Source organism: Nycticebus coucang, chromosome 5 (assembly GCF_027406575.1).
Source record: "Nycticebus coucang isolate mNycCou1 chromosome 5, mNycCou1.pri, whole genome shotgun sequence".
Lineage (NCBI taxonomy): Eukaryota > Metazoa > Chordata > Mammalia > Primates > Lorisidae > Nycticebus > Nycticebus coucang.
Window position 1 is genome coordinate 136,284,664 of NC_069784.1, and position 16,192 is coordinate 136,300,855.

General features: G+C 43.3%; 1 protein-coding gene across 1 annotated transcript in view; it reads right to left on the reverse strand.

Moving 5' to 3' along the window:
• The window catches only part of PRKN (parkin RBR E3 ubiquitin protein ligase), a 1,304,782-nt gene that overhangs the window by 896,092 nt on the left and 392,498 nt on the right, over positions 1-16,192 (reverse strand). The window contains exon 3 of the mRNA XM_053591297.1: positions 5,675-5,915. Within this exon, the coding sequence (XP_053447272.1) occupies positions 5,675-5,915 (241 nt within the window). The remainder of the gene's footprint in view (positions 1-5,674; positions 5,916-16,192) is intronic.

Consider the following 16,192-nt stretch of genomic DNA (forward strand, 5'->3'; position numbering starts at 1 on the left):
CTCCCTCTAGGTCTGACCTTCTCAGCACAAACGGAATAACTGGTGATGGCTATAAATCATGACATCCCCTGACTACTCATGCTGACTAGTTAGCGTCTTCCACTTACAGAAACCTGAAAGTCACATTCTCAGCTTTCCAGTTTCCATTCCTTTCAGCTACTCATGCAGCGTTAGCCAACTATTCACCTTCCGTGTTCAGCCAAAGTTGTGTCCTTTGGCTCTAATTCAAACACTCGGGAAACACAAAGAAAACTGGATGTATTTTTTTGAAATGTGTTTCTCTAAGGCCAAGATTTTCAAACATTTTGTAACTGATGGCTTGGTTTATGTTCTCCCATGCCAGGCACTGTGTGTATTCACTATGTAAAGCAGACAGGCTGCCCGGGCTGCCATGAACGATGCTGCAAATAAGGAAATAACCAAGGTATTAGAAGAGGTGAAGTCTCATTTTCTTTGTTTAATTTTAAATAAAGCTTAGTTCTAAATGCTAAGTACAAAGAAATTCTGATGAATGATTTACTATGTTTAACAATTTTAAGGAATTTAGTAAACATGTGTCACCATGTTCCTAGGATATTTGAGGGGAAACTACAATAAATTGGACAAAAACCTTGTCTTCAAAGACTATAGCTATTTTAAGACAGCTATAGTTTTCCTACTTTTTCATGACAAAATGGGGCTGGAAGGCTCATGTGTATAGAGGTTTCTTCATGTATGCTGGGTTGCAGACTACCCGCCTCTTGAGTTTCACTAATTACTGTGAACTGCTCTCAACAGCAGCTGCGTCGACTGACACTCACACCATCACGAACAAAAGCGTTCACTGTCCTGTATCCTAACCAACATGCGCAGTTGTCAGGCTGTTGTGTTACGGCTATTGGATAAGGGGGTGATGAAATGATATTGTTTTAACCTTCACTTCTCTAATCACTGGTGAGACTTTGAGTCTGTTTCCCAGGTAACTGATCATTCCGGTTTTCTCCTATTATTATTATCTACTATTTTTGTTCAAACTTGTTTTTGTACCTACAAAACTAATCGGTATTATTTGTTATATCATGACCCCCCCAGTTTGATTCACTTTAACTCTTCCATTCTCTAAGCATGATCCCTTCCTTCCACTTCTTCATCTTGAGTTTAAACTCATTCTCCTCAGTACTAAGAACTGCAACATTTCTTTAAAATTGAGGGTAATTAACCTCAGTGTTTCTGTAAAAGTATCTTTACCTTCCTCTTCCTCTTGAACAGCAGTTTGGTGGGTTTGGGGTTCTGAGTTAAACAGTGCTCCCCTCAGCATTCTTACTGAATCACTGCACTACCATTTCTGTCCTTTTATTTCTGCTGGGAACCATTCAAATCACTGCTCCCATTGAGGCACTCTTGTCTCTGATTTTAAAATCTACTATTTCCCCTTGGTGTTTTGCTTCTTTTATGAGGTGAATTTAGTTTTATTGTTCCTAATCAAGATCACTTGCATGCTTTTTAAATTGTCTTGCTTGGGACTATGTACTCTTGAATCAGAGGATTTATCTACACCAGAGATGCTCAGCCACCCTCTTGGAAAGTTTTCTCTCCTCTCTGTTCTCTGCTGTCCTACAATGGAGTTCTTACCAGGGTAGGAACACAACGTGTCAGGCCCGCGGTCCATGACGGCATGGACAGCATCCATGAAGCATTGGTAGAACCAGTCTGGAAGAGCGGTTCCTGTTATCCAGGCCATCTTGATGTACAACTAAAAGAGCGGCAGCTGGATTTATCTTTCCTCCTTTAGGATCAGACATCAGTAGCTTCACAGGCCAGGGCAGTCCTGCTCAGGAACCGGACTGCATGTGCACAAAACAGGAGGGTCAGCATAGCCCTTCCTGCCTTAAATCCTGCCGCTGCTTCTCCTCCTTACTAACAAATATCCTTCGGAGCTTTTTATTATTTTTTTTGGGAATAGGGCACTTTTTTGTGTATCAAAAACCTATTCAAGGAGATGTCCTTTCTCGCCAGTGATGGCCTTAATGCTGTCTGGAAACTAATCCAGAGTTTCTGCCTCCTGGTTGCAGAAGCAGCTTCTCTTGTGATCTTGACTTTTCTTTCTTTCTTTTTTTTTGCAGTTTTTGGCCAGGGCTGGGTTTGAACCCACCACCTCCAGCATATGGGCCTGGTGCTCTACTCCTTTGAGCCACAGGTGCCACCCTGTGATCTTGACATTATTTAAGCCAAGTCTCGTTCTAAAATTATCAAACCATCCTTTGCAGGCATTAATTTTTCCAGCTGTAGATCCTTCATCCTCCTTTTGCTTTAAGTTTGTATTCAATTTATTAGAGTCTGTAGATAAGCCTTTCTTACAGCTATTCTGTACCCACATAAAAGGTGCACTTCCAATATGACATAAAAACGCATTGGGAAAAAACTGCAAGGCTTTAGTACCTGCTGGTACAACAGTGGCAGTGGCTCCATTGAATTTCCTTTTCTTTTTCTATAATTGTCTTTCCACCAGGTTCATTTATCCTGACGTGGTGGCAACTGCAGCTGCAGATCTCAGTTTCTGGTGCACACGGAACATTCAGCTTGTTTTCACCAAGTTGTGACTTCTCACTGCTTCTTGGGAGCACCTCCAGCATCACTGGGGCGCATGATGGAGGTCCCATGGTGTTATTCAAAGATTACGGTATTGCATGAAACATGATGAAAAGAATACCAGAACCATGAAAGTTGCTTTTTACTGAGATTTACAATTTATTGGAGAGACGATTTGCCCACAGGGAGATGATTAGTGTCACAGGCTGTTTTAAGCTGACACACTTGAGGTCCCCATGATAGGAACAGACGGTGGCTGTGAAACCATCACAGTAGTACACACAGACTACAGTTAATTCTATGCAGCTAATGATTTAATGCCACATCTTTACATTTGTATATTCATCTCTCAACTGCAAATAGCACCTTGTATGATTCGTGTGTACATAATTTGTGATAAACTTTACCTTTTTAAAACAGATTTGTATATATTTTATGGTAGCAAATGATAAAACAGACTAACATCTACATATATTTTATGCATAAATAACATATCTAACTTTTCCAGGCTATGCACTTTGTCAATGCTTTTTTTTTTAAATTGTCATAAATCTCCAAAAAATTTTCCAATTTAATTATTGAGAAAAATCCACATAAAAGTGATGCCCACAGTTCAAAACCATATTGTTCAAGGGCCAACTGTGCAGGGGAAACCACTGGGTGCCCAGGGTTTGACACCATCCGTGCTGGTGCGAGAGGAGCATGGCGCACGGGAAACACCAGGACATGGGAAGCCTTAAAGAGGTGGCCTAGAATTCGGGCCTGCACAGCGTCTGCAGCTGAAGACAAAAGAGAGGAGGGTGGGGGAAGACCAGTCTCAGGGAGGTGATTCAGAAAAGTACAGTAGCACAGCTGCACAGTTACTAAAATTGGAGGGAGAAAAGTACAGTGGAGAAGAGGAAGGTTTGTTCCGCCTTCAGGTTTAAGCCGGTGCCTCCTCTGTGGGCGAGTCTCCAATTTAGTCCTCCTTATCTTCCTAGTGTGGAGAGGGAGACAGCCTTACCAACGAGATTTCCTTCACAGATGTAAATTTCCTTTACAAAAGGGTAATTTCCACTCTGTTTTTAGAGTTTCTCTTGTATCTGCTGTTTCTGAAAATAATCCGCTCAGAACAGCCTTTATTGTTAAAGTGGCACATTTTGGGAGTGGCATATTTGGGGGCTGCACATCCTCGTCTCCTGCACACTCTGGGTGGAATTTGCCCTGGTTTGATGTATCATGTTGCCTCTTGAGTGTCCTCTCGTAAGGCCTGTTCTTCTCTGAAGCATCAATACCACACCACACAAATGATCCGGAATGCTCTCACACTTGGACATGCCCTGCTTGAAACCTCAGGTGTGTTGAGACGGCCCAATCAGGGTTCACAGAGTCACAGAGTGGGCTGCAGGCAGCATTCTATCTGGGCTTTAACCTGGGTATGCTGGTGCACTCCTGGCCGCTACCTTGCAGAGCTAACTAACCCAGAGGCATGTAGCATACTGACCACTTGTTCCCCCCTTATTCCTATAGATGTAATCTCTGGTGCCAGAACCATAAAATCTTTTTGTTCATGAATTGCTTATGGTGTTTTTTAGACCCTGCATTCCAGTACAGTGACTGAGGTGACACTGACAATACCTCTTACAAGGAAACCAGCTCAACACGAGAATGTGGTTTCTCCACGTCTGCTATCCCAGGACTTCACCCCTCCCTCTCAACCCATCAAGGATCCCCCACATTTCACCCCATCAGCAGTCCAGACCCCTCATAACCCCTGACCCCTAACTCCTAACCCCTAACCTCTCAGGGAGGTGGATTTGAGGTTTCCCCCATCTCCTCCTTGGGCTTCCCTGTGACAATTAATTAAGGTCCCCGTGTCATAGCCACAGGCTCACTATGCATGGGAGGCGAGCATTACAATCACAGTGACATCAGCTTGGGTCCAACATTTATATTAATTTCTCATTCTGGATCACATAAGTGTTGCAGAAGCTTTGATTTATCTCACTTTCTCACATTTCTTACTTTTTCCCCATTTCTCAAACTCTTTCCCCCATCCCCAGGTGCCCAGGCCACGTGCAGCAGGGCCCCTCCCCCTCTACACACCCCAGCCCAGCAGCTCCTGCACTGCCTCTGGTCCATCTGCCCACTCTCTGTTTAAAGACAGCTGTGTGGTTTCTACTTTTTCACTTGTCTCTGAAAATTATCCTTCTTTTCTTTGCAAGCTCATCTATGATTTTGAAAATTCTTTACATGTTATTTAGTTATTTTCACAGGAGCATTTCCTATTATCTTTGGCGTCCCTGTGGCTGGTCCCAGAAGTGCCTGATACCATGAGGGCCTCAGTAGCCAGGACTGCCCACGCCTTGACCTGCTGCATGTGGGAGGGAAATTAGCCTCCACACTATAAAGTCACTGTTATCATCCTGTGTCTTTGGTCCCACACAGTCAAAGTTAATCTGGTTATACCTTTGACCATTTAGATTAGAGAATAAAAGACTAAGGGAAACATATTAATAGTTTCAAGTAACAAAAGGATAACCATCCCGGCCAAAGAGAAGCATTTTGGAATGGGCTGTGGTATAGAGGGAAGGAAGACGACCTTCACACTAAGGATACTGTTGACATTGTAATGTGTCAACAGAGCCCGCAGACGACTAAAATTACCTCTGAAGTTATCTTTCTACTTTTTAGAATTACATCATCAGAAACATAATCAACCAAAAATCTTTTAAGAAAATAAGGAACAAAAGAAAGGCAACGTGTGAGCGGACATGCAGGGGCCTTAACCGTATATCTGACTCAACCACAGCTTATCATATGTCCCCGCTCCTCCCAGATCCTCAGGAGAAAAGGTAAATACTGTTACCATCGTCTGATTCTTCTCCATCCTCCTCTCACAGTCAATCTCAGTAGGAAAATCCAGCCTCACAGTACTTACCACACATGTATCCATCTTAAACATTTCATCTAAGTACTCTGTTTGAACATATATCTCCTTGTAGCGACTTAGAGACCCCCCTCCAATCCTTATCAGAACTAAGTGTGTACACACCAGGCATTCTGCATGGAGACCCGACTGAGCAGACCGAGGCTCGGACAGGCAGAGCCCGGTGGCTGTGGTTACCTGGACTTGCCACTGGTGGCGGATCCCTTCTGCTCTCCATGTCCAGAATCACAGCCAGCCCCACAGAGTCTGCTGGGAGGAGGGAGCTGCTGAGGTCCACGCGAGTTAAGCTCTGGGGCTCCCTCCCAGTGCCCCCCACAGCAGTTCTTGGGCTGTCCCTTCCAGTTGCATCCATTTCTTGGCCTTTTCTCCATGGTTTCTGCACAACATGGACGATGCTCTGCTGATCCAGGTCACAGTTCTATTTGGGAACAAGGTAAAAAACATAAGAAAATGGCAAACATTAAATGACAAATAGAGTTTAACTTGTTCTAGAATGTGCTAAATAGTCTACAGTCCATGTATGATTTTTACAAGTAGTAGTGACACATGTAACTGGTCAGGCCACGAGCCTCCCGGAGGACCCAGCGCGGACATGCTCTGCATGTCACCAGCAGCCTGACTGAGGCCAGAGCTGGACATGTGGGGTGAGGGGGCCATGACCATGACCGAGAAACAAATGACAAGTGCAAACCTTTAAGTAATTTCAAGGGAACACGAAACCCAGCAGGAAGGAAGATAATCATGTTGGATCTGTGAACACTGTGAGAAATAATATTCTAAAATTTTAAAACGGATTTACTTCAGAAGGGTTATGTCCTTACAACTATCTAATTTAAATACTAGCCTTCATTTGTATCCTACAGAAGCACAGGAAGTGAGTTATAATCAGTCACAGGGCGCGTCTCTACAGAATTTTATAAAAGTGTGCTCCCGGCAGTTCCACCACCACGAGCCGCCCAGCACGACCCCAGGGGGAAAGCAGGAAAAGCACCTCCAGCTGCGCTGCCCAGGGCCGAATGGGCCCTAGTTCCAGAACGTCTGCTAAACAGAAGCAATTACTCATCCGCCTGCAGCCCTCTTCAGTCAGAGCCAGGACCTCATTCCCTCAAAACATCTGTCTTCGGAGCATTTCTTGTCATTCTCTCTTACCTTAGGAATACTCAGACACTCTCAACCACACATTCACCAAAATGTGAAATGCAACACGCTGGTAACACTCAATTCTCCCCTCCCTTGCTTCTTCCTCAAGTTTTCCCATTGCCGTCACTGTCAAAGTCCTTCCAAGAGCAGTGCTGTCCCTCACCAGCACTCCTCTTCCCGCACATGATCCCTGGACATGTGGCCCCTCTGCTCAGGAGGTCACAGGGATGCCCTTTGCCCTTGAAGGCCATCCCTACCCCTCCCCTATGCCCTGTCTCCTTCCTCACAGCTTCCAGTGTCCCTCCAGGATGGCTCCCTTCCAGCAGAGGTGACTGTCCAGCATTCGCTGACACTAAGTCCCCCCACCTGACTGCCTGACTTCCCTGTGTCTTTCAAAGCAACCCCCCACTAACAAATAACCTTTCCCACCTAAAAGCCCCACTGCGCTCCGTGTTTTCTATTGGGCTCCAACACAGTCACTGTCTCAGAGTCCTCCCCACTACCCCTATCCCAGCAAGGTGCCTGAGTCACTGATTCTGCCTCATAAATGCCCTTTGCGTTTTCATCTGCTTTATATTTCAAGTGTCACCTCCTCATTTTTCGTCATTAATTACTCCCTTTACCTGTGGTTTCTCCCTGCTCCAACCCATTACGTGTAAGAATTCTTGGTAGAATTCTTGGTGTGCGCTATGTAGTCTTTCTGAAGAGTCTCACTGTTACTACATAGACTCCAACATCTTACTGTCCCCGGCAGGTGTGTTTATACTTTTCTCCTTTCTGGATCAACTCTCCTATGACTTTTACTTTCTCTACCACTCCTTTACTGTATATGTGGTAGATCAGATAATCTTCAAAAATATCCACTTGCATAATTAATAAGCATAATGATTCTTCCCTTCTCCTCCCCTTGATTCTGTGATCACCCATGTGACTGGGTTTGGCCAATGGGACATTACTACCTGTGACTGAACCAGGGCCTTGAAAAGTATCTGCCCCACTATTAAGGGACTGTAAAAGCTTCCACCACCTGGGCCCGGGAACTGTGCATGTGGTGCAGACCAGAACGCAATCCATGGAGAGGCCCAAGGGCAGCCTCACCCACAGCACAGAGCATAGCCTTCTAGCTAAAGACAGGCTGGGCCTATGGACCCTTGGCTTACCTGAAGACTCATGAGAAAGACATGCTTCTAAATTATGGACTGAGACTGTGTGGCTGTTTCTTGAACAATAGTATGAGACAGGCTTCCACTTTCCGTTCTACTTGGACCCACAGTGTGACATCCTCACACTGTTCATCCTCACCCCCCACATTCAGGCAGCATCCCAGGAGCTAGGCACAGCCTCTGGCCTAAGTCTTTTCAAATTAACTAATGTCAAGTACACTCAGAAATGAGCACATGAGGACACGAGCTTTGCCACAGGAGGAACAGAGTTGAGAACTAGCCCTCTAAAGTACTGTGTTCTTTCCAAGGCGGCTCCAGAATTCAGGCAGATAAAATTCCTCTCTCCATGATCAGGACGTATGTACTTGATGTGACCCTCCTGGATAATAGGGATACTCTCCTGTCTCATCTGAATCCAAAGCTCTTCTTAGTGCTGTGGTGAGAGCCTGAACAGAGCAGGCTTTGTGCACGTGTGTGTGCCTTCTCTTCCAACTTAATTTAGAAGTAAGTGAGAGCAGCAACTGGGCCGTGTTTATATTTACCAAACGCCTCCCACAGCACTCTGAACCTAGCAGATGTAGAAATTATATACATGTAAAGTGAATGACAAGCAAGAATGAATGAGGGAATGTGAGCTGTCATGAGCTCAGTGCCCAAAGCCCTCCAGGGAGGACCAGCAGGATGTGAAGCAACATGGAATTTAAAGTCAAGTAGACTGAAGCTCTACATAACTTATCAGCTGTATGATTTTGGCAAATTATTCTTCCTCCCTAAGACTGTTTCCATCATTAACAATCACGCTGTCAACTTTGAAGCCTGCTCTGTAGACTTAAGGAGATGCGGAGAGTGCAGATCCACAATAACAACACCTGGTTGCTTGCACATTATCATCACTGATGAGCTTTGAAATCTAAAAAGGATGGCCCCTGCCCTTGACATCAATAAGGCCTCGGAACTCTCATCAGTAAGGCCTGCTCCACTCACACAATCCTACTGGAATAACACACAGAAGAGAGAATAAGCAGAAGGGACCAATGTGACAGTTCCTCTGATAACATTCCAGCTTTCTATGAACTAAAAATTGGTACCAAAAAAATAAATGCTCAGTGGCCACGGAACCCATGAAGAACCCGAATGAATTTTCAGGGGCAGAAACCCAGCAGATGAATATCCTCTCCTCGCAAATCCAGATTTTTGTGACACTTAGAGCAGAGCTGCAGAGGGAATAGGAAGACCCCAAGCAGCTTTCAGCAGTTAAGAGTGATATTTATGGAACATATTTTCCTCAGTCTCCATACATGGGGCTGAGATCATTAATGGCTGTGTCTTCAGCTCTCACAGAAAATGTCACTGATCTCGGAAGCGGTCCCCTAGCCAGATGGTGTGCTCACACGCCGTGCCAGTTCAGTTCAAAGCCATATTAATAACTCACCCCATGGACAATAAATTGGATAATGTTCAGTTGTGTAGCCACTCAAAAGCACCAAATAAAATTTGCTTCGCACAGTATATAGAAAGATTCCTCAGATTTGGGAGGTAGAGACGTGGGGGTTGGAGGGTAAACAACAGGGAGCTCCGGTACAGCTTTCAGTCCCCTCAGGGCCAGAACAACGTCCTCTTCATCTGTTTCCACACGAGCCAACTCTTTGTCCGACAAAGACAAAGCACTTAATATAGTTTTTTCTCTTTTTGTAACAATTTATTTATTTATTTATTTTTTTTTTTTGTAGAGACAGAGTCTCACTGTACTGCCCTCGGGTACAGTGCCGTGGTGTCACACGGCTCACAGCAACCTCTAACTCTTGGGCTTACGCGATTCTCTTGCCTCAGCCTCCCGAGCAGCTGGGACTACAGGCGCCCGCCACAACGCCCGGCTATTTTTTTGTTGCAGTGTGGCCGGGGCTGGGTTTGAACCCACCACCCTCGGCATATGGGGCCGGCGCCTTACTCACTGAGCCACAGGCGCCGCCCTTTGTAACAATTTATTAATCCAACAAGATAAGGCAGTGACATAAGTTGTTAGTGTGAATAAAATAAGTAGGTACTCATCTAACTGGCCTTGATCTTAGGCCACCCAGCAAAGCCACTGACCCCCCTCAGGATCAGCAGCTCTGGCTCTCTCCACAGGACCTCTGGAGATGTATAATTACTCATAAAATATATTTTCCCTTTTTTTTTTTTAATTAGATCACAACTGTGCACATTACTGCATGTATGGAGTACAATGTGCTGATTTTATATACAATTTAGAATGTTTACATCAAACTGATTAACATATCATTCACCTCACTTATTAAACTGTTGTGTTTAGACATTTATACTTTACAATTAATATATTTGACATGTACGTTTGCAATATGCACAGTAGGTCCCACCGACTACCCTCCCTCCACCCACCTCCCCACCCCTTGCCCTCCTCTTCTTTCCTTCTTTCTGGCTATAATTGTGTTTTATATGGGAGTTATTGCCAAATAATGACCAACTCTCATTCAGCTGGCAATTATCCAACAATATACAAAAAATTGATATGTTTTCCTTTCTCCAAAAAGAAATCACTTTCATGACATGTAGGATCCAAATACTTGAATTTTTCCACACACTTTAATGAAGAGTTAAGACAGACCATCTCTAAAATGATTAATAATTAGATTCTAAAATAATTAATAATGTCACATTATTAACAAAGTGTTCCCATGTGCTAAAACAATGATCACATTAGGCCAGGTTCTGTGGCTCACGCCTATAATCCTAGCACTCTGGGAGGCCCAGGTAGGTGGATTGCTTAAGCGCACGAGTTTGAGACTGCCTAAGCAAAAACGATACCCTACCTTTACTAAAAATGATGACATTTGGACATCAAGTGTAATACGGCGACAGCAAAACTGAGGCAAGAGGATCACTTGAGCCCGAGTTGGAGGTTGCTGTGAGCTATGATGCCACAGCGCTCTACCCAGGTCAACAGGTTAAGACTCTGTCTCAAAAAAAAATAAAAAAAACAAGGGCGGCACCTGTGGCTCAGTGGGTGGAGCGCCGGCCCCATATACCGAGGGTGGCAGGTTCAAGCCCAGCCCCAGCTGAACTGCAACCAAAAAATAGCGGGCGTTGTGGCGGGCGCCTGTAGTCCCAGCTGCTTGGGAGGCTGAGGCAAGAGAATCGCTTAAGCCCAGGAGTTGGAGGTTGCTGTGAGCTGTGTGATGCCACGGCACTCTACTGAGGGCCATAAAGTGAGACTCTGTCTCTACAAAAAAAAAAAAAACTAAAAAAAAAAAAAAAACATAATGATCACATTAATAATAAAATAAATGCATAACATTTTTGAATTCTGTTATATCATAAGGGTTTCAGATATAAAGAGTTGTTTAATATTTCCTCAGCCCTGTGAGGGAGGAAGTGTCACATCTGCTATGGTTTGAATGTGCCCCCCAAATTTAAATGTTCGAACTTAATTGTCAGTATGATAGCACAAGGAGGTGAGGCTCTGGGGAGGTGATTAAGTCAGTGTGGAGCCTTTATGAGTAGGATTAATACCTTTGTAAAGGTGGTGAAAGGTTCTTCCCTTCCGTCCCTTTTTCCCGTCCCCTCTTCCGTCCTCTGACGGTACAGCAAGAAGGCCGTCAACAGACTCCAAACACCAGGGTCTTAATCTGGTAATTAATAGTTTCAGAAGAAATAAATTTCTATTGTTTACAAATTACTCAGTCTCAGGTATTTTGTTGTAGCAGCACAAATGGAGACAACATCCATAAATGAGTGTTGTTGTCCTCAGAACTAGATGCTCAGAGACTCAGAGATAAGCACTGCACACAGAATGATTATTATGAGAGGGAGGTCAAGGCTCGCTCAGGCCTGTGGTGACTTCCCACATTTATTGGGTGTTTTTATACACAGCACTAGACAAAAGAAAAAAAAGGTATAGAAATAGAAAAGGAACATCTAATGGTGAAATCATAAAGACTGCTGAGAAATTCTGTGTTCAGCACACTTGCTGCTGGACACATACACAGCTAGTTCTAAATCGAGACCCTTTGCTCAACACTTTGCTGAAGGCTTAACCACAACGGCGTCTAGCTGTCTTGTTCTTGATTGATTAGTTCTTTAAAACTTAAAAAAGAATAATTTGCTAAAAGGAGAACAGAGCAGAGCACTTCTTCCCATAACCTCCACAGGTGCCCAGCCCCCAGCTGCAATCGTGAGAAGCCCTCGGTAACTTTCCTTTCTGTGAACATTTAACTGATTGTTCTTACCAGCCCGGGCATGTCCACAAAGAAAGAAGTTTTTCTATCTTAGGGCAACGTTCCTCGGGGAGCACATGAGGCCATGTCACTTGCTTTAGTTGGCGGGCCAGTACTTCTCCAAATGAGTTACTGTGTAAACCCATGAGAACTGTGACTGAACATACAAGGCCTGGCAATTAAGTCTGTGAACTCATTCTAGACAAAGTACATACACCTCACTGCTGAATAGCACAAAGGTCATCTATGCATCTATGCCAGGGCCTAGTCCCCTCTTCAAAGAAATTTTGGAACTCTTTTTCTGAAATGACCACCAGAGCTGTCGTCACATTACACTTGATGTCCAAATGTCATCGAAACATCATCCTTTCAATATTTCCTTTATCTTGGGGTAAAGAAAAAAAGTCATTGGGGGCCAGGTCAGATGAACAGGGAGGATGTTCTAATACAATTTATCTGTTTACTGGCTAAAAACTCCCTCACAGACACGGCTATGTGAGCTGGCCCATTGTACTGATGCAAGAGCCATGAGTTGTTGGCCAAGATTTTCAATTAAGATTTTCCTAGATGTTTCTTGGTCTTCTATGCTTCTCACAGTCAGCCAAAGACTGTGTGACACACAATCCAACAAGTTTTTGCAATGTTTTCATCAGTTCTGCTCATTACTGGCTGCCTTAGCCTCTCTTCATCAGTGATGCTTTCTCTCTCTTCAGAAAAACATTTAATCCATTTGTATACTGCTGTCTTTTAATGGCATTATCCCTATAAACTTGGACTAACTTGTTCCTGATTTCACTTCTACTCTTGCCAAGTTTAGCAAGAAATTTAATGTTTATTTGTTGCATTCATTGAAGCTCTGACATTCTTGCAGTGGCCCAGAAAAACATGTAGCAAAAATGATGATGCCATTTAGCAAGACAAAGCTGCACGTGGACACAAGCACAGCTGTGAGATCCCCATACACCAGCGAACTCTCACTCTATCACCTTCGGTAGAGTACCATGGCATCACAGCTCACAGCAATCTCCAACTCTTTTGCTTCAGCCACCCGAGTAGCTGGGACTACAGGTGCCTGCCACAACGCCCAGCTATTTTTTGTTGCAGTTGCCACTGCTGTTTTTTAGCTGGCTGGGGCCAAGTTTGGTATATGGGGCCTGCACGCTGCCCAACACCAGCCAACTCTTACCGTGTTGTCTGCACAGTGCTACCAATGCAAATGCACTGTGTGACAAGGTCTGGGAGTTAACTGTCCAACTCTTATAAAGGTATTTGCGCGTTACTTATTGTGGTTGCTATTATTCATTTCAATTTAACTTCACGAAGGTGAGCCACTGAAAAGTTAACAATGGGTTCAATGTCAGCCAGCTCCTAAGTGTGAAGCCAGGCTAGGAGCCCAGACCACCAACTCTCCTGATGGTGTTGCAAGAGTCTCCTGAGAGGAAGTGACTCTTGGAGGGGACAGGCAGATTAGGGGAGTGTACAGGGGCCCATGGTGAAGAGTGGGGTCTGGAAGCTGCAGTGGAACCACCCCAAGTACAAAGGAATGTTTAAGAGAAGAACTAGATGTCTGAAAGGCTAAAAATGAGAGAAGATAAACACTGGGACTGGACAAAAGAAAGATTATCCCAACCTGATTTAAAAGCTAAACAGATGAAAGTGTGAACCAATGGCAGTGAGAGAGCAGTCCGTGAGGACATGGGAAGTGGGAAGAAGAGAGGGAAGACAGTGAAGACTCTGTGGGCTGAGTGCTGAGTGCGGTGGTTTGTAAGTCTGCTCCCCGGGAGATGCCAGTGCCTGCGAGGAGAGTACTTATCACAGCATACTGTACTTTTTTTGCATGTGTTTTTCTCTGTTCCCATTCAACACCTTCTCTAAGACAAAATATTGTGTCACTGCATCCTTCTAATATCATGTCTGTGGTGCCGGCTGTAATGACCTTTCACAAGGCACGTTCCACCTGTGATTACCGAGTGCTCTATGATACTGTGAGGCACACAGACATCACACAGCCAGTTTAGGAGTGAGGAACACTTCCAGATGGCTTCAGTAACTAGCCCCAGTCAAGTGAGATACATAATTAGGAGATGAAAGAGCCAGAACTGCAGCCTCCGTTTTCTGGCTCTCAGCCCTGTGCTCTGCTGGACGGTATTCACGCTGGGCAGCTCCCAGTTTCCTCGCACAAGTACACTAATTCATCTACACCCACTGATACACTTCCTGCACCTCTTCTGTGGTCTGTGTATTAGGTCAGGATTTCTTCAATATTGTCAGTGTCATTTACACATTGTCATTTCCTTCTAATTCTGTTACACTGCATTTCAACATGTAAAAGGCTGAAAATGATTTCAGTGGAAGGCCATTATACTTCTTAGTGTGTACTAGCTATGTGTTTTAAAGGATGAAATCTCTTATTTTTATCTGGATTTTTAATAGCATATAATTTTTTCCCAGAAATGCAATATGATTAGGCAAGACTGATCAGATAAAAAGATTTCCTAATTTGATAGGCAATAATATTATCGGATTTTAATATTAGGAACATTCTGACATTAAGTTGGTTCTTTCTTAGATAATTTTGAAGAAATACTTTTTATAACAACTTAAATTTCCTTTTTGTTTTGCTAAAAAAAGTTCAGCAAGTTGGTTGCTTGTGTCTTCTGAAAAATAACTTCTAATAAACAGATGTTCTTGTAAGTCCATCAGGATTTCTCATAATGTATCTTCTACACCAAAGAAAGATAAACCGGCAATTACTTAGGAAGTCACTGAAAAGGTTTTGGTTTTTTTGTGTGTGTGTTTATGTAATAAATAAGAACTATTTTTTTGGGTCACTGCTAACAAGGCAATAAAGTATTTCAAGACAAGCTGAGCTAAGAGATGTTCAGAGTAAGTCAGAGTAACTGAAACTGACTTCTGCCCCTACCCCGCCCCCGATATTCTTCTCTTGAACTCCAGGTCCCTCCATAGTTTTCAATGAATGCTAAATGCCAATTTATATTAATTGCATGAGAATCCAAGCTGACCCTTCATACCAAAAAAATAAATAAATAAATAAAAAATAAAAAAGAGAGAGAGAAACTGAGACTTTTGAAAATGGATATTTTATGATTTATGCTTTGAATCTGTTTCATATATCTCATGACTGATTTTTATTATAATGAAAAGATATTATGCTACATAAAAATACTGAAAGGTCCCCTCTCTGGCTGTAAAAGGCAGAGCAATACAATTACCAGTAAAAGGTTCATTAGCCCCACACTAATTAATCAGTATGGGTCTGGGCCTTGTCACCTTCATGTCCCTCCTACCACTGGACGCTTCAGCTGCTCATTAAGCTACACCCTGAGGAGTCCACCAGGGTGGGCACAAAGAAAAAGCATGAACAATCGACTGGGCTTCATACTCGCTCGCTGCTGCAGGCAGGGATTTATATGTGAAGAGCAGAGGTTAGTGCTGTCTGAGCAAGTGAAGTTTGGGATTTACTGACCCATATACAGTCTTCCCTAAACACAAAGCATATCAGGTGATCAAACCTATGCCCATTAAAACTGAGCTAAAATCACGTTTTGTATTGTAAACTTCACAAGAAACGCTACCAAATACCATTTTTATTACTAGTTATGATCTCTATTATAAACAACTTAAAATGTATATGCTTTTTCCAACAGGATTAATTTTTTAGAAGTCATTGACTACACCTTATAGAATTATCGGGAGCCAAGGTTAATAAACACACACTCTTCAGGTACATATATGGCAAGAAGAAAAGAATCCTAAACCGTATTCATCGACTTTATCTCTTCCTCCTAAAAATATTGTACCCCCAAATGATTCATGCATAGGAGAAAAATATGAGGGAGGCAATCTTTCACCCCAAACTCTTCATTTCGCACACCACCTCTCTCTTCTCTGTTTCTCAGAACTGAAGGACAACGTTTATTATAACTGAAGAGAATCACTAATAGTGAGAGAACAAAGTATTTTCAGTACTGGGAACATTACGGAAAAAAAAAAGCCAATAATAAAATCACATTTATATCCCTTTTTAGGGCCTAATCATTGTTAGGGCCAAAAAAACTCCCACTCTGCCATTATTTTTAATCAAACTATTTGTTTATATTTCTTTCTTTTTCCCTCCTGTAATTCTACTTTCTACAAGA